Source organism: Geotrypetes seraphini, chromosome 12 (genome assembly GCF_902459505.1).
Source record: "Geotrypetes seraphini chromosome 12, aGeoSer1.1, whole genome shotgun sequence".
In the NCBI taxonomy this organism is placed as follows: Eukaryota; Metazoa; Chordata; class Amphibia; order Gymnophiona; family Dermophiidae; genus Geotrypetes; species Geotrypetes seraphini.
The window spans coordinates 54190198-54213913 of record NC_047095.1 but is presented as its reverse complement, the minus strand read 5'-3'; the positions used below and the strand labels follow the sequence as shown (position 1 = coordinate 54213913).

Here is a 23716-nt window from a genome sequence, read left to right as displayed (position 1 = left end):
TCAACTCACATTTGCCTTCAGAGTTTCGACAAATAATTTGATTGTTGTCCGTAATGTCAATGACGTCCAGGGTTTCTCCTTGTGTAATTCGTAAGTCAAGTTTCCCTCTCTTCAAGGTACTCACGGAAGAGTCTACTGTTGCAATATTGATGACAACAATATTTTTCGTATACTAGAAGGATGAGAAATATGCAGCATCAAATTAAGTTTTCTTTCTATGACTCCCTGGTCCAGCAGCTCTCCAATTCTTAGGAAATGATAATTGGGGGGGGGAGGGGGGGCCTCCACGCATGCTCAGAGGCCCTCCAGACACGGCCAGAACTTTCCAGGAAAACTGCTGGGTTTTGGAAAGTCGGTCCGAACAGCTGGACAGTTCTCTAAAGAGAAGATATGTCTGGGTTTTGACAGATATCTGGTATCCCTATGCAGGAGGGTCGTTTCTCAGAACATCATGGCTGAATACGGAGAAGCAGAGACTTAGGGCTCAGAATTTGAAAGAGTTTAACAAGGCAGGAGAGACTGAGCACGATAAATCTGCAGCACTTTGCTGTGCAAAGCCACTGAACACCCTTCTCTGATTGCCACAGCCCTGTCTGGGCAGAGCTGGGGTGGGCCCTGAAGTTTTTTTTAAAAAATTTACCACATTTTTGAAGGAATGCACTCCAAGCGGTGTACAGCAAGAATAAGTGAAACATAAGCAATAGCCAATTACAGCAGTCAAAATATTGAAATGACAAAGTATGGCATAGTATGCTACATTACAATGTTGACATAATACATGGTAAAACATTTTAATAGGCAGCATAGGGTGTAAGCACAGATGGAGCATATAGATGGATGAGACAGAGTAGCAGGACTAAGAAAATAAGGGGATTAATTTAAATGTGCTTATGAGGTCAGAATGATGCTTGAGAATTCTCGGGTAGGAGTGGATATAGTGTGTGCACATGCGTGTTAGTATGTGTGTTAATGAGTGAGAGTGTGAGTGAGTGCATGTGTCTATCAAGTTTGTTATTTATGCGGGCACTAGCAATAAAACATTCTGCCTCACTGAACGCACAGTCGTCTTTGATGTAAACCGCTTAGAAATTATAGTAGTGCAGTATAAAAGAATTATTATTATTAAATAGCAGTCCTAACTTAGTTATGCAGGTAGGGAACTGAATAATTATCCAAACCTGCATAAGTTCTAGGTGTCTTTGCCAGCCCTCATGCCAAAGTCCTTTTTTTCCCCCCTAACACACAGAGGGAACGGTAATACAGAAGAGGAAAGAGGCAGCCTGCAATCCAAAAAAAGTCAGAAATCGGTCATGGGAGGTATTTGCCCAGAAGAAAAATAGGACACACATCCTATGCAGTGAAATTTATTATGTCTCTTGATAACATTCCTACATGGACAGAGCTTCCAGGTTATTTACTATACAGCCAAAAGGGGCAGTTACTGCAAAGAAAGAACATTTGGGCGTGATTGATGAGCCGAGCACCCAACTGCCATTCCCTGAAGCTGGGCTCATTACCTGATATAGATGAGGCGGGTACAAGAGAAGGTGGCCATACACACGATACAAAGCCTGTGGGCCACAAGGGGTTAAAAAACAAAGGCCTATTTGAAAGCGATGCCAAAGGCATTCATCTACCAGCCATACCATCCAGATATAGACAAGATAAATTGCCTACTGTAGTGAGTCTGGTCATCATTTTGGCAGTTTTCTTCTCGGGTCTATTTCTACGATGACTATCTGGTTCCTCCCCCCCCCCCCCCTCCTTTCAAATTAAATTTCTGAGCTGCCCGTGCTTATTTTGCTTAGATGTACAGATACACAGAGATTTGCTGCTTTTCCAAAATAAATAAGATAAGGAGAGATGCAGTTTGCTGATTAGGTATGTTCAAAACTCTCATTTACCTTTACTTAAATGAGAGACAGAGGAAGAGAGAGAGAAAGAGAAAGAAAGAAAGAGAGAAAGCGGAGAAACAAATCAGGAGAAGGAAGGATTGGAGAACCCAATCAACGACACAGACCTGAGACCCAGGAGGAAGCTGAGGAGAGGAAAATCTGCTATCGTGGTGGGAGACTCAATCCTGAGAGAGGTGGACAGTCACATAGCGGGAGGCAGAGCGGATCGCCTAGTGACATGTCTCCCAGGGGCGAGGACAAAGGACATCTCCGACAGGATTGAGAGAATCATGGAGGGAGCTGAGACAGAGGAAACAGCAGTGATAATCCACGTTGGAACCAATGACGTCAGCAGAAAAAATTTCAACATGACTACACTGACCGAGCATTTTAAGATTCTGGGGAGGAAGCTGAAGCTGAGGACAGGGAAGATAGCCTTTTCAGAGATCCTGCCAGTGCCAAGGGCAGATGCGAGGAGGCAGACCGAGCTGCAAGCAACAAATGGATGGCTGAGGCAATGGTGTGACGAGGAAGGTTTCCTCTTTGTACGGAACTGGTCAACCTTCCTGGGGAAAAACAAGCTCTACAGGAAAGACGGACTGCATTTGAGCACGGCTGGGACGAGGATGCTGGCACGTAACATCCAGACCTGCATAGACATGACTTTAAACTGATAACAAGGGGAAAGCCGAGAATCGATCTGACCTCGACACATCGGACCACAGTATCGAACAAGGATACTGAAACAGGAAAGGAAGATAGTGGGCTAGAGGCAAAATGGACACTTTATGGACATAAACCCAAGGATACAGTACAGGGACCAGAGGACTATCAAAGATCAAAGAAGCGAGCGGAGGACGGGATAGACACACCACAGGAAGTAGCCCGTGAGGAGACCAGCAGGAGCATCAAATCAAGAGTAAACCCAAAAGAAAAGGTAACTAACCGGGACTTAAAGTGCCTATATACAAACGCTAGGAGCCTAAGGACTAAAATGGGGGAGCTAGAAGTTATAGCCAGAAATAAGGACCTAGACATAATAGGAATCACAGAGACATGGTGGACAGAGGACAACAAATGGGATGTGGCCCTGCCAGGGTACAAACTCTACAGGAGGGACAGGGTGCACAAAAAGGGGGGAGGAATAGCACTGTATATAAAGGACTACATTCCTTCATCCAGATCAGAAACAACAATAAGGGCAGACAGTCTGGAGTCACTATGGGTTAAGCTAACAGGAGGGGAAGGAGCTGACATCAAATTGGGACTTTACTATCGCCCACCAGGACAGCCAGAAGCAAACGACCTAGACCTGGAGGCCGAACTGAGGCAGGTGTGCAAAAGTGGAAGGGTGGTGGTTATGGGGGATTTCAACTATCCGGGAATAGATTGGGACACTGGGCACTCAAATTGCACGAGAGAAACTAAATTCATAGAGGTGATAAGAGACTGTTTCATGGAGCAGCTGGTCACCGAACCAACACGAGGGGATGCCACTCTAGACCTAATCCTCAACGGGCTAGAAGGACCTGCAAAGGAAGTGGTGGTACTAGCACCGTTAGGGAACAGCGATCACAACATGATCCAGTACAAATTAAACATGGGAACATCAAAGGTGAAAAGAACCACAACGACAGCACTCAACTTCAGAAAAGGAAACTACAATGACATGAGGAAAATGGTAGGAAAAAAGCTCAGCTACAGCTCAGGGAAGCTGAAAACCGTAAAGGAAGCCTGGACACTGCTTAAAGGCACAGTGCTTGAGGCACAGGACCTGTGCGTCCCAAGGTTCAGGAAAGGGTGCAAAAAAAATCGAACTAGAAACCCAGCATGGATAACAACTGCAGTTAATAAGGCGATAAGCGACAAGAAATCATCCTTCAAGAAATGGAAAAAGGAACCAACAAAGGAGAACCAGGAAGAGCACAAAAGGCACCAGAAAGAATGCCATCGAGAGGTCAGGAAAGCAAAGAGAGAATATGAGGAAAGACTGGCAGGAGAAGCAAGAAACTTCAAACCCTTCTTCAGGTATGTCAAAGGGAAACAACCAGCCAGAGAGGAAGTGGGACCACTGGACGACGGAGACAGGAAAGGAGCGATAAAGGAGGAAAAAGAGATAGCTGACAGGTTAAACAAATTCTTCTCGTCGGTCTTCACCAGAGAGGACACATCCAATATCCCAGAACCCGAGGTGATTATAAACGGGGAACACGACGAAAAGCTGGTACAACTAGAGGTAAGCAAAGAGGATGTCCTCAGACAGATAGATAGACTGAAAAGCGACAAATCACCAGGCCCGGACGGCATCCACCCAAGGGTACTAAAAGAACTGAGAAACGAAATAGCAGAGACACTTCGCCAAATATGTAACCTCTCCCTAAAAACTGGGGAGATCCCAGAGGACTGGAAAATAGCAAATGTCACGCCCATCTTTAAGAAGGGATCAAGGGGTGACCCGGGAAACTACAGGCCTGTGAGCTTGACCTCTGTTCCGGGAAAGATGATGGAAGCAATGATAAAGGACACAATCTGCGAACACATAGAAAAAAATGGACAACTGAAGGCGAGCCAGCATGGCTTCTGCAAGGGAAGGTCGTGCCTCACAAACTTGCTGTACTTCTTCGAGGGAATAAACAACCAGATAGATAAGGGGGAATCCATAGACATCATTTACCTTGACTTCCAAAAAGCCTTCGACAAGGTACCTCACGAACGGCTATTAAAAAAGCTGTGGAACCACGGGGTGCAAGGGGATATCTACCGATGGATCAAACACTGGTTGGCAGGCAGGAAACAGAGGGTTGGAGTAAAGGGCCAATATTCAGACTGGCAATGGGTCACGAGCGGAGTTCCACAAGGGTCAGTGCTGGGACCTCTATTGTTTAATATATTTATTGACGATCTGGAGACCGGGACAAAATGTGAGGTTATCAAATTTGCTGATGACACCAAACTCTGCAGCAGGGTTAGGAACACGGAAGACTGTGAAAACCTGCAAAGGGACCTAACGAGACTGGTAGACTGGGCAAATAAGTGGCAAATGAGTTTTAACGTAGAGAAATGCAAAGTCATGCATGTAGGGAAAAAGAACCCGATGTTCAGCTACAAAATGGGGGGAACACGGCTAGGGGTGAGTAACCTTGAAAGGGATCTGGGGGTGATGGTTGACACATCACTGAAACCATCGGCGCAGTGTGCGACAGCCTCAAAAAAAGCAAACAGAATGCTGGGCATCATCAAAAAGGGTATCACAACCAGGACGAAGGAAGTCATCATGCCGCTGTATCGCGCAATGGTGCGCCCGCACCTGGAGTACTGTGTTCAATACTGGTCGCCGTACCTCAAAAAGGATATGGCAGTACTCGAGGGAGTGCAGAGGAGGGCGACTAAACTTATAAAAGGTATGGAAAATTTCTCATACGCTGACAGGTTAAAAACGCTGGGGCTGTTCTCTCTGGAGAAGAGGAGACTTAGAGGGGACATGATAGAAACCTTCAAAATCCTAAAGGGCATAGAGAAAGTGAATAAAAACAGATTCTTCAAACTGTGGGGAGCCACAAGCACTAGGGGTCACTCGGAGAAATTGAAAGGGGACAGGTTTAGAACAAATGCTAGGAAGTTCTTTTTTACCCAGAGGGTGGTGGACACATGGAACAAGCTTCCGGAGGAGGTGATAAGCCAGAACTCTATACAGGGTTTCAAGAAGGGTTTGGATAGGTTCCTGGAGGATAAGGGGATAGAGGGGTACAGATAGAACTTGAGGTAGGTTATAGAAATGATCAGTAACCACTTCACAGGTCGCGGACCTGATGGGCCGCCGCGGGAGCGGACCGCTGGGCAGGATGGACCTCTGGTCTGACCCAGTGGAGGCAACTTCTTATGTTCTTATGAAAGAGAAAGAAAGAGAGAAAGAAAGAAAGAGAGAGAGAGAGAAAGAAAGAAAGAGAGAGAAAGAAAGAGAGAGAGAGAAAGAAAGAGACAGAGAAAGACAGAGAAAAAGAAAGAAAAAAAGAGCTACCTCAAACTTTTCTCTGAACAACTTCTCTTCTTTTGTCATTTTCTTATTCTTTTCTTTTTCCAACATATTTTTGAAGACATTTCTGTGGGGAAAAATAGACAAACATATAAGAAGATCTTTTGAAGACTATGGGGCTCATTTTCAAAGCACTTAGACACACAAAGGAAGATGGGATGCTCACATGATGGCAAACTATTGTTGGAATCATATGTGGGATTGTCCTGGCAGATCCCACTCTTGAAAGTCTTACAAAAGGAGCTTCTTGTGTGTCGAATGACTGGAAAGTTTGTACCATAAACGTGCTTTTGGTATGACATAAGTAGATTTTCATGTTGTACACTTCTTTTAATTTTTAATATGTTTCCATCATGCTTAAAAGATATTAAACACTACATTAAAACAGCCTGATTTTTTAATGGGTGAAGAGTGGTATTTGGCACATGTTCTGTATCTCAAAAACTAGAGCTAATAGGAGAACACTAGGGCCATTTTTGGAATCCACAAGGTCAAATATACCCAGAAACAGATCAAGTTTCAAGTTTATTAAGTAATTTGATTTATCGCCTATTCAAAATTCAAGGCGATGTACAAGTAAATAAAATTTTTGGTAACATACTTACAATTATTAAATTAAAAAATGATAATCTTATATATACAAATTACAGTACATTTAGAGGGTATTTCTACTAATTATAATGAAACAAAAGGAAAATTATTTAATGGTTACATTCAATATTAAAATCATTAATTCAAGGGAAAAACATTAGGAAGGGAAACAAAGACAATTGACCTATTAATTAAATTAAGAATGCGAAAGAATTAATCATTGAAGGCATCTATAAATAGAAAACTTTTAAGTTCAGACTTAAATTTTGCCAGGTTTTTTTCTTGTCTTAGGTACAGTGGAAAGTTGTTCCAAGATTGAGGGGCTGTTATAGAAAAGATTGTATTACGCCTTGTGTTAATAACTTTTAGTGAAGGAATTACTAATAGGTGTTGGTCTTGAGATCTAAGAGATCTAGAGGTAGTGTAAGGTATCAAAAGTCTAAATATAAAGGCTGGAGTTTTATGTTCTAAAGCTTTAAAGATGAGTAAACATTGTTTAAATAGTATTCGATGTACTACTGGAAGCCAGTGTGCTTTCTTAAGATCTAACATTTGAGGCACCAAAATGAGTGTTGGCCAGTGTTATTGCCTCAACATATTTTAAAAATTAGCCCAACCCCCTAGCCTCTCCACTCCCATTTTAATTGCCCCTTGATGTACCCTTGCACATCCTAAAGTCCACAAACAGAAAGAGTGGATTAAAACAAAACGTACTGGGATGACTGCAGGAAAGACACAAGATGACAATGCTCGCAAAATATACTTTAACAAAAATATATGAAACACAAGGGATAAAACTTTGAAGAGGACCCAACACGGTCTGTGTTTTGGTGGTATGCCTTCCTCAGGAGTCCATATGACTTGATTGCTTATGCAAAAATACAATAAAAACAAAACAGGGCGGCTTTGGGATTCTTGAAGGGAGTCCAGCAAGCCTTGAACATGTGCAGACGCTCAAGGCCCTTCACCAGCACAGAGTGTCGGCTTCCCGAGTCCTGGACCTGTAAGTGCAACGTCCGTCTGTAACAGGGGGAGCAGGTAATGAAGAACTAAAGTGCCTAAGCCACTGTTCTTCAATTCTCCAACGCTGCCATGGTCTCCTTTGTATTGTTCTTTTGCCTTGGTCCACCCCTTTTCGAAGCAACTTCCTGTTTCTGATTGGGCAGACCACAGCAAAGGAATGCTGCAGAGGAAGCTGTAGGCAGCACAAGAGAATTACTCCCATGCCGGCGACCATGTAGGTTTTGTGGTGAAAGGAGCTTCGGAACTGGGTGAGGAGAACATCTGATGAAACTGAGGGGAGGTGGGGGGGGGAAAGGAAAAAGAAGGGAAAGATGCTGAATGGGAGGGGCAGAGAGGAAGGAGATGGTGGCACATGGAAGGATGGAATGAGAAAAGGCGGGAAGAGAAGGTGGCACATGGAAGTAGGGAAGGAGAAAAGGAGGGAGGAGATGGTGCACATGGAAGGAGGGAAGGGGGAGAGAGAAGAGATGGTGCACATGGAAGGAGGGAAGGGGAAGAAAAGAAAAGAGGGAAGAGATGGTGCACATGTATGGAGGAGAGGGGAAGAGCTGGAAAGATAGATTTGAGATAAGAGGCAGAAAAATGGAAGTAAACTGAATACGAACGACAAGTGCCTCATGACAAATAACATAAGCTATTAGTTAATGACTTCTTGAATGAGGCTCAAAGCACAAATTAGAGGCTGAATGCATTTCTGCTAAGCATATTAAAAATACAGATTTCTACCAGAAGCGACGTAATACCTGGATATGGGCGTGTTGACATCTGCATACCAGGTTTCTAAAGAAAGAAAAGGCAAAGTTGGTGTAACATTTTCATTAATAAGAGAAACCATTTTGCCATTTGTAAAATGTTAACTTACCTTCACTGATTTCCAGGCAGCATGAAATTTAAAGGAAAAAAAGAAAGAAAGAAAGAAAGCGTTTAGGCTTTTTCTCAATTTTGTGTGATTTTGTCGAAATCTTAAATGGTTAACTTCAACCTATCAATAAAAGGTATAAACATATTATTAATTTGTCCCTCTGCAGTAGGTTCAAGGTAAGGCCATGTGCATTGTGAGCACTCATTCAGTTTGTAAGGGTATACAGTACAAACATTTAAAATGTGTGCTAATTGCTCATATATGTGACAGCGTACCTACACATTCAAGTGTGTACAGTTACACTTGCACACACAAAAAGTTCCTGTGGGCATACAACGTGAACAAAAATAAAAATAAGGCGAAATGTGTGAAAAAAATACACACTAAACATACAAAAATAGCAAAAAGCTTCTTTTAAAGCAAAAATTAACTAAATGTTTTTTGACCATGCATGTTTCTACTGCTTATGTGAACATTTTAAATTGATATTGGCTATATTGCCACTTAGGGGGTAATATTCAGCCCACGGAGGTCAGCTTTTTATTCAACGCTGACAGTTCTAGGTAAAATTAGCCTCAGACATTCAGACCCAGATTCTGTAAACTGTGTCCCGATTGGAGGCAGCTGTAGGCATCCTACAGCTGTCTAATCAGCCAATCGGGACACACGTTTACAAAAAAAAAAAAATGCTCTCCAGGCAGGCCGCCTATGTTAAAGGCGCTTGCAGGAGCCTAGGGAAGCCTGCAAGCCCGCCTAAGGCTAGGCAGTAGACTTAGGCGAACCTAGGCGGTCCTAGGCATCTCCCTAGTTGTTCTGGACAAATCTACCAAGTTCAAAGTACTGTTCTACAGAACAGTCAGCATCCAAGAGCAGAAGCATGACGCACATGTGCGGTGCGTACTTGTGAAATCTTGCAACGTCCAAGAGAGAGCAGAAACAACATGACGGTATATTAATATAATGATCCACACTGTCTATGGAAAAACCGTTTAACATAAGAAATGCCTCCACTGGGTCAGACCTGAGGTCCATCGTGCCCAGCAGTCCGCCCACGCGGTGGCCCAACAGGTCTAGGATCTGTGCAGTAGCCCTCTATCTATACCCCTCTATCCAGTAGGAAATTGTCCAATCCTTTCTTGAACCCCTGCACCGTACTCTGCCCTATTACGCCCTCTGGAAGCGCATTCCAGATGTCCACAACACGCTGGGTAAAGAAAAACTTCCTAGCATTCGTTCTGAATCTGTCTCCTTCCAACTTTTCCGAATGCCCTCTTGTTCTTTTATGTTTTGAAAGTTTGAAGAATCTGTCCCTCTCTACTCTCTCTATGCCCTTCATGATCTTGTAGGTTTCTATCATGTCCCCTCTAAGTCTCCGCTTTTCCAGGGAGAAGAGCCCCAGTCTCTCCAATCTTTCAGTGTATGAAAGGTTTTCCATGCCTTTAATCATTTGTGTCGCTCTCCTCTGAACCCTCTCAAGTATTGCCATATCCTTCTTAAGATACGGTGACCAATTGATTAATCACAAACTGACTGAGAACAAACTCAAGAGTTCTTATTCCAGTCAAGACCTCAAACACCCATTTTTCGTACCCTTACTGGGGTGAAGTGTTCATCATTAGTCTTGTGCAGGTTTTTTTTTTTTATATATTTTTATACTTTTTAATTGTGTTGGACACTTAGGGCTCCTTTTACTAAGCTGCGTCAGGGCATTGGCGCGCACGCTAGACCTTAACGCTAGCATTGAGCTGGCATTAGTTCTAGCCGCGTAGCGCGTGGTAATATCCTGCGTGCACTAAAATGCTAACGCACCTTAGTAAAAGGAGCCCTTAATATAAAGAAGAGCACTTAAGTTAATTGTGGTGAACACTTAATGTAAAGAAGAGCACTTAAGTTAATTGTGGTGAACACTTAATGTAAAGAAGAGCACTTAAGTTAATTGTGGTGGACACTTAATGTAAAGAAGAGCACTTAAGTTAAAGCCCTCACTGGTGAGTTTCTTCAGGGGCTCATGCTCCACTCCAACACATTTTTGTCGTACTATTTTAGACGCTGGAGGTCCTCGCTTGCTCCTCTCACCTCCAACGTCTAAAATAGTAGGACAAAATTGTGTTGGAGTGGAGCACGAGCCCCTGAAGAAACTCACCAGTGAGGGCTTTAACTTAAGTGCTCTTCTTTACATTAAGTGTCCACCACAATTAAAAAGTATTAAAAAAACCCCAAAACAAAACCTGCAAAGACCAATGATGAACACTTCACCCCATTAAGGGTACGAAAAATGAACCCAAGTAGTGCCTTGGGTGTTTGAGGTCTTGAGTAGAATAAGAACTCTTTTGAGTTTGTTCTCAGTCAGTTTGTGGTATAGTAATATAAACTAGAAATTTTAGACCGACTGAAAATTTTTCACCTCATAATTTTGATTACCGACGCACCCCATATTTTAAGCGTATTTTGAGGGGAAAAAAGTACATCCTATATGTCGTAAAAATACGGTATTTATTTCTCAGGTCATCAATTTGTGTTTCCACAGTTGATAACTGTGTGGTAATTTAATAAGTCCCACTCAACGACACATATCTCCTCTTTTACTAAGGAGCGCTAACCGATTTGTGCACGCTAAACCCTAACACATCCATAGACTAACATGCACGCGTTAGCGTTTAGTGCACGCAAAATCGATTAGCGCACATTAGTATCAGAGGGTCATAGCCACACTAGAGGCAAAGTTTGGTTAGGATAAAGATAACTGGAGATCTTAATTTATTCTCCTAGATTTTCATAGAAACTTAGAAATATAATGGTAGATAAAGGCCAAATGGTCCATCCAGTCTGCCCATCGCAGATGGGTCAAACTGGTACATCAGTAACTGAATGAATTATCCATAAATAGTATCAAGTGAAAGTATGGAGAAAATCTGACCTAAACATTCAGCTCTGAAGCAAGACAAAAATACTGTACTAGATTTTACTCTATTCTGTTCTTAATAAATAAATAGAAAATTATCTGAAAAGTGAAACATACCACGCAAATATATTTTTTTTTTTACCTGTCCAATACTTCCGAGCTTCTTTGCTTTTCTTTTGCTGTAGGAAATTTTCGTTTCCAGTTTTTCAATGCGTCTCTCTCTCTAATGAAGAAGCAGAACATTACCTCTAGCCTTACCCACTTACAGCACAGTACGCCCAAAGAATGACTTAGTCAAAGAGCAACACACAAGCCAAAGACTGGCATGTAGTTTCATTAGAGCATGCTCATTAGATTATAGTAAGTTTTTGCACTTATCTCACTCTGAGTGTGAAATCCATGGTGTGGTAAGTGGGAAGCCCATGGAATAAGTGCAGGAGCATTCCTCAAAATTTGCCCTGCACGCTGAGCAGGCACTTACCACATAGGCACATTAGAGGCTAGATTCAGTTCATGGTACTCCAAAAACAGCAAGCCAAAACCAAAGAGAATTGACCCCAAAATATCCACATAGAAGAAAATCCAGAAGAAACCAAAAAAACACTGTGGAGTAACGATGTTCCTTAAATGGACTTTATTGAAAATGTCAAAGTTCCAAAGATACAATAAAATCATCCACATGACATAAGATCATCCACATAAAAATAAGGTAATCCACATAAAACCTAAAGGATCTAATCCGCTAAGAACACAGGACCCGCGTTTCGACAAAAACAGCGTCTCACTAACGGCTCTCCACATATTAGTTTTTCCACGCATTCACCTTTACAGGACCTTCAGGGACCCCTGAAGAAGCCTTTTTGTCGAAACGCGGACCGTGTTGGGTCCTGTGTCCTTAGCGGACTAGATCCTTTAGGTTTTATGTGGATTACCTTATTTCATGTGAATGATTTTATTGTACCTTTCAATAAAGTCCATTTAAGGAACATCGTCACTCCACAGTGGGTTTTTTTTGTTTTGCTCCAAAAACAGCAGCAAAACCCCCCCCCCCAAAAAAAAAAAACAAAAAAAAACCCCCCAAACATACAGAGCGCTATGCTATAAACAAGGTTCTGAGTTGGGTGTCATTTATAAAAATGAATAGCATTTCGAGCCAAGGGCGCAAGGATTTACATCAACTGAAACCTTGCAAATAATTTAGACCAGTGTACCGCAAACTGTGGGCCTCCAGAGGTTTCAGGTGTGCCGCGACACACTGGGGAGGAATAGAGGTGCCAGCGTTTCAGCCAAGACCTTCCTGATGCTGAACTTCGTACTCGTACTCTGGATGCGCTCCTATTGCAGCAGGAGTGTGTCCAGAGTATGAGCACGAAGGTCAGCCTCTACCTGGTGTCAGGTCAAAAGCGCGCCGGGACAAAGACGCGAGCAGACAACTGAGCACTGCGCGGAGGCGCGCACCGAAGAAAAAGACTGTTTTTAGGGGCTACGATGGGGGGGTGTGGGGGGAACCCCCCCACTTTACTTAATACAGATTGCGCCGCGTTGTGGGGGCGTTGTGGGGGGTTTTACTGAAAACTTAACTTTTTCCCTGCTTTTAGGGAAAAAGTTACGTTTTCACTAAAATGTGGGGGGTTACAACCCCCCAAACCCCCCACAATGCCGCCGCGATATGTATTAAGTAAAGTGGGGGGGGCTCCCCAACAAAAACCCCCGATGCAGCCCCTAAAAACAGTCTTTTTCTTCGGCGCGCGCCTCCATCTTGCGCTCAGTTGTCGGCGCGCGCCTTTGTCTTCCGCGTTACTGTCTATGAACCAGTCTACCCCTCCTCCAAGGAAGGCTTGTCTTGGCTGAAATGCTCTTGATAAAGTGGAGCGTTGGGTGTTGACCGAAACACTCACCAATGTTGGAACTGGCGAACAGCCATTTAGATAAGTGTTGCTGTTTCTTCCTATATATATATACAATTTTTTTTTTCTTTTTTCAGATTAAAGGCTGTTGCCCTTTGTTTTTTGATATGAAAATTAATCTATAATTCCAGTTAGATATAAAGAAAGTTTACATGCAAGGGTGGGACAGAGGTTTGACATAAGTGATTATATGGCAGTTGATCTATTCAGGATAAGGACCTATATGCTATAAGAGGCTCTATGTACTGAGCCTTTCGCCTCTATATGATACTTCGACCTCTACTGAACTCATTATTTGGGAGAGTTTTCTTTAAACTAGGGTGTCCGTATTAAAGGTTTGAGCAGGATGTCACCTACATTGTACTGATATATGTATCAGCTGCTACACTTGGGTGTAATAAAAAATTTTTTTTCTAATGATATATACACTTCTCCCGCCGTATCCGCGGGGGTTAGGGTCAGAGCCAGTCCGCGAATATTAAAAAACTGTGAATAATATTTGGCTCGGTTCTGCCCCTAACCCCTGCTTCCCCCTGGCTATTTTAAGTCCTGTAAGACCCCCCCCTTTAGCCTTACCTGGTGGTCTAGTAGGTTTTCGGGGCAGGAGCGATCTTCCCACGTTCCTGCCCCGTGCAGATCGCTCACAGGAAATGGCTACCTTGAGCTCCTGTAGTCTCTCGAGCCATTTCCTGTGAGCGATCTGCACGGAGCGGGAAGATCGCTCCTGCCTGAAAACCCACTAGACCATCAGGTAAGGCTTAAGGGGGGCTTACAGGGCTTAAAATAGCCCAAAAAATTAAAATGGTTTTTTTGGTTTAAAATCGTGAATAACCGAATCCGTGGATGCTGAAACCGCGGATTTGGAAGGGGAAGTGTATTTCTTGTGATCCAAACCACCCCCCCCCCCACCCACACACTTTTTATGATAGGATCTGGATGAGAGACATGTTATCAACTAATTCTAGATTAGTATTCTAGATGCAAAGTTCAGGATAGGGCTTACATTTAAGGCAACCTTAAGCATCATCTTTACAAACAATAAGAGAACTTACATGAAAATATTTGGATTTGGCTCAATGTCATCATATATATCCGCTAGTAAAAAGAGATACAAACATATATGTGTATTAAGTATCAGCAAAGGAATGATGCCACTAATATGTACAGAACAAAAGTGGAATTGTCCCAATCAGAATGGTGCACACCAAAAAAGTGTCTTTCAACTCAACTGATAAATCCAAATGCCTTTATCCATCCAAAATTCATCTAATGACTCAACGACCCGACATGCACATGTTTCGGCCTACTCGGCCTTCCTCAGGAGTCTTATGAGTCTTCGGGTGTATATTAAAAAACATACAGGATATAAAGATGCACCATCTCTCTAAACGCTGATTTGGAAGGGCGTGAAGCAATTGAAATCACTGTGACCTTGCTGCAAATATGTACTTCACAGTATTATTCAATCTTGAAAACTCATTCTAATGGATGATGCCACCGAGTTGGCTACTGACGCCTGGCAACATGCACAGTGAGGAATCCACCCTGTGATGGTTCACGGAGGAATGGTTTGCCATCGCCTTCTCCAGCGCAGTGTCGCTGCTGCCCAACCTTGGGCCCCTCAGCCTACAGCGCCTGGTATTCCCAGGTGGTCTCCCTTCTAGGTATTAGCCAGGCCTGACTCTGCTTAGCTTCCCATAGTAAGAGCAGGCCTACCCAGGGCAGCCAGGTTGTAGGCTACTTATTGTACCTATGATCTTAGAACTGCTTAGTAGCCAGTTGTCTTCAAAGGAGGTTCGCCAGACCAAATAAATAATAAAATGTCAATATTCTGCTGACTGCCAGCCCAGCAAATAATCTCTCTTGGGATACCTCCTGCAGCCCCCCCTCCCACCCATCCTCCTCCTTCCCCCGCTTACTGCACTACAAACCAGGCAGCATCAGGCCTCTCAGATCATATACCTTTCCCAGGCAGTACCTTCGTCATCTGTGTGAGCTGAAAGACCATAACACCCCCAGTTCATCGCATCGAAATGGCTGTGATGAAACGGCCCCAGTAAATTGTCCTAGATCCCCGGATAAACGCCTCTGATTTAGATATTCAGCAGCATTACATGCAGTGCTCCCTCTAAGCGGGCGGGTGTTGTGAGCAAACTTTTTTTCGCTGTGAGCTAAAAATATCGGGCGCCAGCAAGTTATGAGCCAACTCGCCCGATTCTCCTCTCGCCGCCCTGCCATCTGCCGTACGCCGTGCGCTGTGACGAGAAACTTGTGCGCTGCGATGTAATATTTTGTGCGCCAGCGCACGCCAGCGCAGCTTAGCGGGAACACTGATTACATGGATAAATACAGTTGAGTATCTTTAGCGTTTACTGTGGTACTCTCCAGATAGTGCTGGGGTGGCCCAGGGGTGGAGTCTGTGAAGGCCAACGTTGTAAGGGCAGTGACAATTTTCAGTCATCTATACAGATACCTGAGAGGTTTTTTTTCATGCTGTACTGGTTGTCTTAAGTGTCTGTGGTTAGTTTCTAAATATAACAACTGTCTGGGTCAGTGTCCCGCAAACGTTGTTACTCGGCGGCACAGTAAACTCCGGGCCGCAGCTGGAGGGCACCCGGAAAGGCGCGGACGTCGACGTGATGATGTCGCGTGCATGCGTGCCATCGCCATATTGATTTCTGCACATGTGCGAAGGCCCTCCAGACGGGGACCTGAGCTGCCAGTGGGGGGTGCCGGAGAAGGAGAGGTGCCGGCGAGAAGAGGCGTGGCTGCGGACTGACTGCCTACAGGATGTCGCCGTGAGAGGCATGTCCTGTAGGCAGTCAGCCGGCACCGACGCTTTTCTTCCTCGCCGGCGTCGCGCAGTACACTATGTGCGATACATTGATAGCGCTGGCTCCTCGCCACCATATCCAGATAATTCAAGGACAGTTACTATCATCTAAATTCTAAGCGCTCAGAGTTGGGCTCCGTTTATAGAATAGCTCAGAGGGCCCAATTCTAGTAACAGAGCCTACATCGGCCGGCGCCTCCAAAAACGGCACCGGCTGTATGTCAATCATGTTTTACAGGCCTAAATTTGACGAGAATCATGCCTAGTGACCCCCAAGGTCATTTCCAGTGTAAACACATGTACTTTGACCTTGGGTGTCACTAGGCGCCTTTGTACATTGGTATAGTAAAAGGGGGGGGGGCTGTCCACTCCGGGCACCATCTTGGTAAGGGCACTGGCACCCATCTTCCTCTCCGCCCCCAGCTCCTTTCCCACCCCCATTGCCATGTGTGCGCGCCGCTTCCCTTGCCCTGTATCTTTAATGCTCCTGGCTCGAACAGCAACCCGCTGTCGTGCCAGCATCGGCTCTTCCTCCGAGGTCATTTCTTAGGCGTGGGTCCAGGAAGCGACGCAAGAGGAAAAGCCAACGCTGATGCAATAGCAGCTTGGGGGTTGTTTGTGCCAGGAATGTTAGATATATGGGGGAAGGGAAGCAGCGTGATGGGGGTGGGGAAGGAGCATGTGGAGGTGAGGGGGGGGGCATGGAAGAGGGCAGGGGAGGGGCGCCCGCCTCTCACCCTTGCGACGACACTGCCTGTCTACACACATTTTTTGAATGACTTTAATTGGTTTTAAATAATGCAGTCACATACCGCACCAATTAACACCAATTAAAACAGGTTAGGCAGTGGTAGGGCGCCTACCGCAGCCTAATATACGGTACCATTGCTAGGATCAGACCCATAAGGCTAGATTCACGAACCTGCCCAATTCAGACCGACCCGTGTCCGATCCGGGCAGGTCCGATGGATTCTCGAAACTCAAATATGCAGATGGGGACGATCGCAAGAACGCCCCCATCTGCCAGCACGGATCGCTGGTGTGTGATCCCGACGCATGCGTAGACCATCTATAGATGGTCTGCGCACGCATCTAGACCCGTCCTAGCCGTGACTTTTTTATTTTTAAAACTTTACTTTTTTATATACTTTTTAGGCTCGCAGTGTGGGGGAAGGGCAGGAGAGATTCAGGGCAGAAGGCAGGAGAAAACCAGGGACGAGCAGGGCGGCGATTCAGGGCAGAGCAGGCAGGAGAAGAACATCGGGGCGGCAGACAGGAGAGATTCAGGGCAGCAAAGAGCAGGGCTTCGGAGACTTGGAAAAATGTTTTCGACTGGTCCCCAGCAGTCGCTTCTTGGGATGATCGGCCAACCCAGTCAGAAAATTTGGTAGGTGAATCGTGTTCCTTTCTACTTTGCATACGTTTCTCCTCATTTGCATGCACGGATTCGAAGCGGATCGCAGGAGAGGTTAGTGAATGGGGCCCGAGGGAAATCTGGTCGCAAATCTAGCCCTTAGTGCCCAATTTTAGGAGTGAGATTTACACCAAGTGAACCTGGTGTAAATCATCGTGTCTAAATTAGGCGTAGATCTGCCTTATTCTTTAAGATGAGCACAAATTGTGCGAACACTCCTGACCTACCCATCCATGCTCCCTTTTCAGATCCTAGCATAAAATGTTATTTGCGCCTCTTTATAGAATATCGACTACAAAGATGTGCATGTGAATTCAAATTTAGGCCAATTACTGCCAATAATTGCAAATGATGCTAATTGGCTTATTCTTCAATTAAATTGTGCACTCACACAATTTTGAGCACCATATGTAGAATTAAGGGGCAGATGGACACTGCCACTGACTAACTAGATTTATTTTGCCAGTGGCGACTGGAGTTAAAAAAAAAAAAAAAAAAAAAAAAAAAAGCCAATTCCTATGGACTGAATAGAAGAATAGTTTTCTAGCAGTCATATGCAATACATTTGCATAGGCTGAAAATGCAATGCAGGTACATTTCCTGAAAAGCTTTGAACTCATCTTAATGAAGGTCCTGCATCATGGTTCAGTAAGGGGGTGCGGACCATCCCGGGCACTGCCTTAGTGAGGGTGTTGACTAGAGATCTGCACGGGAACGGGGATCGTGGGAATCCCGCAGGTCCCGCGGGGGTCCCGTGGGAATCCCCCTCTAACCCACGGGACTCCCATTGGGACCCCCCTCTGGCCCACGGGACTCCCATGGGGACACCCCTCTAGCCAATGGGACTCCCATGGGGATGGAAGGCTTTGGAAGCAGGGTTCGTCCATATAATATAATGGACACGTCAGCCTTAGTAAAAAAGGGGGTTTATAAGTTAATTACCTGAACAGAAAACAAAAAAAGGGTTCCACCAAAGAGATTCCACAAGGAAAACAGCAGCGCAAACACAAAAGAAACTGTGGAATTGATCATCCTGTCAGAAGTAATTGCTGCTTTTTATGGGGATGGGCAGGGATGGAGGTAATTCCTTGTGGGGATGGGTGGGGACAGAGAGGATCCTGGCGGGAATGGGTGGGATTTCTGTCCCCACGCAACTCTCTAGTGTTGACTCCTCTTCTCTCCCTTGTACCTCTTTAAATCTTTTCTGGTCGGGAGAAGCATCTCTTACCCACTGCTCACACTGGCCTCAACCCTCCCTAGTCTCAGGGACCAGAAGTGACATCATAGGGAAGGGTAACGCTGGAGCAAGCAGCGGGTAAGAGGTGTTGCTTGCAAGTGGTAAAGATTTGAAGAGGAATGGTGAATAAGGGCACGGAGAAGGGTGCAACAATCCTTCATTATACCACTGTCCTGCATTATATTATTTTTATAATGCACAGTACATGAAATTTATACCCATAAAAGATTAAAGTGCTATACAGTCCCTGAAAATTAGCAAATCCATAAACAAAAAAAAAAATGTCTTAAATAAAAAAAGAGAGAGATTTTTGTCTTAATATATAGAAGCCAAACTACTACTATTATTAATTATTTCTATAGCGCTCCAAGACGCTGTACAGAGTCAAAGAACAAGAAGACAGTCCCTGCTCGAAAGAGCTTACAATCTAAACAGCCAAGACAGACGAACAAGATGTCATGGATACAGTTAAGGGGAACAGTTAATCAGCTGGCTGGGTTGGAGGGCAGAGGGGAGTACAGGACAATCAAGCCATTGTGACATCACTGATGAGGTTGGCTCTTATTGGTGGAATGAAGCATTATGACATCACAAGCTCAGCTCTGCTTCCCAAAGACTGAAACTCTTCATACTACTACTACTACTACTATTAATTATTTCTATAGCGCTACCAGACAAACGCAGCATTATACAGAGTTACGAAGACAGTCCCTGCTCCAAAGAGCTTGCAATTTAAATAGGCAAGACAGAAGAACAAGATGTCATGGATACAGTTAAGGGGAACGGTTAATCAGCTGACTGGGTTGGAACCAATCTTAGAAAGCAATAAGATCTCAATGACATTCATGATAATTAAGTTAGGACACTTACCTAAATTTGGTACCGAAGATGAAAGACTGCTGTCAAAAGAGAATAAAAAAAACAAACAAACAACCACCCAAAGCATTAGAAAAAAAAATAAAAAAAAAGTAAAGACAAGACTAAATATGACCATATTAAGAGTGAGCCAGCTAACTAAACAGAAGTGTATTCATCCATCTGGCAATTCCCGAGTCAAGGTTTATTTTGTCCACGTCCTGTTTTGTTGGCTGTAAACCGAGTGCTAAGTTTACACATGAAACATACCCGTGTCATTGGGCAGAGCGCACACTACTGAACCTTCATTCCCATCCATCTGCTGATTTCTTCCAGCTTTTCTTTTTTCAAAACAATAACTTGATACAATATCCCCGGAAGGCTGGTAAAGAGAGCAACGCATGCAACTTTTCCAAGCAGTAGAGAGAAACCCATTCAGGCTTATTTCAGTTCTCCATGCTTGAGTACCTGATTGTAAAAACCACTTCGATAACTTGAAACTTGATGACCCCCAAGCTCCTTCTAACAACTGACCCCTAAAATGTTGGCTTTAAAAGGACGCATTTTGAGACTTGAAACCTTTCGAGGCGACCCCTTTCTTAAAGGAAATCTAAATGGCTTTTGTTCTAACCTTCTATCTTCTCTCTGTAATTTATTGCAGTTCCACCTTGCCCTCCTCCTGTATGCCTGTTACTGTCTACAACCTAGTGTGACTTGAGTGTTGTTTGGACAAGTTCCTGGAGGAAAAGTCTTTCATTGAGAAAGACATCAGGGAAGCCACTGCTTGCCCTGTATTGGTAGCATGGAATATTGCTTCATCTTGGGTTTTGGCCAGGTACTAGGGACCTAGATTGGCCACCATGAGAATGGGCTACTGGGCTTGATGGACCATTGCTCTGACCCAGTAAGGCTATTCTTATGTTCTTATGTTGTTGGTACCCCGATTTTTTTAAATTGTACATCGCTTTGAAACTTAGAAGACTACAAAAAGAACATATTTAGCCTGGCACATGACAATCTCAATGCAACACGGTGAAACAAAGCAACTTCACAGGCTAGAAGAGCAAACCAGCAAGTCTTAGGGTTAATGCTGAAAGCCATCACATATTGCAGGAGATAGTATCAAATATTAGGCATGGGAAGGTTCACAAGATACAAGAGAAGGAAAAAAAATTATTTTTTTGGGGGGGGAGGGGTCAATATTCAGTCAAGCAGCACTTGACATTTTCCTGACCACCGCTGGCATTCTGTCCAGAAATTCGATGCTGGGCCATTGGATGGCACTCTCGTCCTCCCCGTCTCATCAGCTCGCAACCTCTCCTTCTCTGCACCGCCAAAACCAAAACCCGACCCTTCCTCTCAAAGCACGCCACCAAAGCCCCTTATCCAAACCCTTATCACCTCTGCAACTTGCTTCTCACAGGTCTACCTCGTAACCACTTCTCTCTCTCTCCTTCCATCCATCCCAAAATTCTGCTGCACGACTTATATTCCGGCAGAGTCGCTGTCCCCTTATCACGCCTCTCCTCAAATCACCCCACTGGCTCCCTATCCATTGCCGCATACAGTTCAAACTCATTCTGCAACACCTCAACATCTCTCCTCTAAATCTTGGACTTATATACCAAGTCACCCCTGAGACACAAGGCTCGGACAAATTACTTTGAATATCGATCCCTTGAAATTTAGCTAATACCTTTTCTCAAGTGGTAGATGAAGCTGAATAAACAAACCAAAACTGCAGACTTGTACACGGTGCAGGCAAATTTTATTTTGACAAATAAATCTTAACTAAAAACCTTTTACCAGACGGGGGACCCAACACGGTCCGTGTTTCGGACAACCTTCATCAGGGGTCCATGGTAATAAAGGTAAAAAGAAAAATATCATAAAAAGAAGCCTGGAAAAATAGCGTTTGGTAGCACACCAGTGAATCTCCGAAATGCACTACAAGTTCGTCACAGTTTTGGTTTGTTTGCTCTGGTCTGTTTTTTCACTGCAGACGAAGTTGGACCTCTGGTTCTTTTGTTGTTTAGATGAAGCTGAATTACATTTTTACTGTCCCGGGAGGAATCGCAATCCAGTAAGTCCTTTTACTAAGCTGCAGTAAAAAATTTACCTCTGAACTGAACGGCAGGTGATGGGATTTGGTTAGCTAAATCTATTCAAGTGGAATTTATTATGCTATGTTAAGTATAGGGCACAGTCCTTCATATATTCCCATTAGCTGTTAACAGCACATGTGCCACATTGATGGGGTAATTAACACATACTGAACAGTGCAACTCAGTAAGCCTGCCTTAAAAAATTTTAGGGCCTATAACATGATGTATGGAAACTAGTAAATGCACATCCCTACCAGAGGCATACCAGATCAGCCATTTTGGGTGGGCCCAGAGTTAACATGGGTGAGCCCTTCCAACCCTTCCCCCTTGGAGCTCAGCATCTCCCCTGCCTTTCCCAACCCCTCCGCCCCTCACAGACATGCAAGGTTGTTTTTTTGTTTTTTTAACATGGGCACCAGTAGAAGAATAAAGGCAGAGCTGCTGTGACTTGCAGTGCTACAGAGTAGAGAATGACACGGGGACAAGTATGTTCCTGTCCCTGCAGGAACTCAATTTCCCCATTCCGTCCCTGTCAGTTTTGTTGCTGTTCCTGCCCCATCCCTGTAAGCTCTGCCTTAACCGCACAAGCCTCGAACACATGATTTTCAAGTGTTTGAGACTTGTGCAGGTGAGGACGGAGCTTAGGCATTGGTGGAATGAGGCATTATGACATCACAATCTGAGCTCTAGAATGTTGCTACTTAGGATTTTCAGGTGTTTGAGGCTTGCACAGATGAGGACAGAGCTTCGGCATTGGTGGAATGAGGCATTATGACATCACAATCTGAGCTCTAGAAGCTACTTATGATTTTAAAGGGTTTGAGGCTTGTGCAGATGAGGACGGAGCTTGCAGGAATGGGGCAGGGACAGGAAAAGAACTCAAGGGAGTGGGACGGGAAAATGAACTCCCTTGTGAACGGAGAAAAAATTGTCCCTGTGTCATTCTCTTCTACAGAGATCTTTATTGCAGTCAGTGTAAAGAAAACCCCCATTGAAGTCCCAGATCTATTTCAAGATGAGGCACAGAACTGAGCCTCACTGAAGACCTCTGGGCAGAACACAACACATGGTAGTGTGTGGTAGAGGCCATATCTAAGATCTTACTGGCGTACCTGTGTGGGCCACGGAGGGCAGGTGTTAGAACAGCAATGCCACAGCACCAGCAGCCAATTTGTCTGGGGATAGGCAGGTCAAGAAACAGCACACAAGGCCCATATAAAACTCAAACCGCAAAGGACTTGGAGGCTCACCTAATGTCTAAGCAGCAGCCACAGCCAAGTATGCCCTGTCCACATGTCCCACCCTTCTTTATCTCCATTTTCATATTTCTGCTCTCTGTACACACCATTCTCCTCTCATTCTTTTCTTTGCCAACCTTCCATGGCCTCTCCCACCTGCTTCCACCATTCCCAGTATCTCCACTCCTTCCATCCTTGTCGCTCATCATCTCCCCCTCTGCCTTTGTATCCCGACATTTTCCTGTCTCTCCCCTTCCATCCCCAGTATGTCCTTGTCACATCTCTCTTCTTTCTTCCCCCAACCATGATCCAGCATCTCTCCCTTTCTTTCCCACTGTCCTCCTCTCTCACCCCCCGCACTTGTAGCCCGACATTCCTGCCCCTTCCCTGCACCCCAGCATTTCCTTGCCCCAACTTTCATCCCTACCTCCCCTTGGTCCTAGGCCCAACATCTCTCCCTCTTTCTTCCTTCCCACTCGCCTGGTCCTAAGGCCCCTCTTTCCCCTGTGCTCCCATATCCACCATCTCATTGGCCACCAGACTGGTTGGGCTTGTACCCAGTCAGGCCAATCCAAAGTTATACTACTGATCCCTACTGCCTTCCCTTTCTACACAAATGTTATAGAGGGAAATCCCATATACAGCACAAATAAGTCTGACCCTAGTGTGAAAGGCTTCACCTAGAGTAGAGAAGTAGCTTAATGGTTAGTGAAGTGGCTTGAAAATGAGGGAAACTGGGTTCAATTCCCACAGCGGATTCCCGTAATCTACTATATAATATGTAAACAGCTTTGATAGTAACCTATCCCCGTTCCCGTTCC

The 23716-nt window shown here is 44.5% G+C and overlaps 1 protein-coding gene across 1 annotated transcript in view; it reads right to left on the bottom strand.

Moving 5' to 3' along the window:
• FYB2 (FYN binding protein 2) overlaps window positions 1–23716 on the bottom strand; it is an 84959-nt gene that overhangs the window by 3514 nt on the left and 57729 nt on the right. Inside the window, exons 17-21 of the mRNA XM_033916789.1 lie at window positions 11449–11529; window positions 8405–8409; window positions 8286–8322; window positions 5914–5995; window positions 10–172 (exon numbers count right to left, since the gene is read on the bottom strand). Of these exons, the coding sequence (XP_033772680.1) occupies window positions 10–172; window positions 5914–5995; window positions 8286–8322; window positions 8405–8409; window positions 11449–11529 (368 nt within the window). The remainder of the gene's footprint in view (window positions 1–9; window positions 173–5913; window positions 5996–8285; window positions 8323–8404; window positions 8410–11448; window positions 11530–23716) is intronic.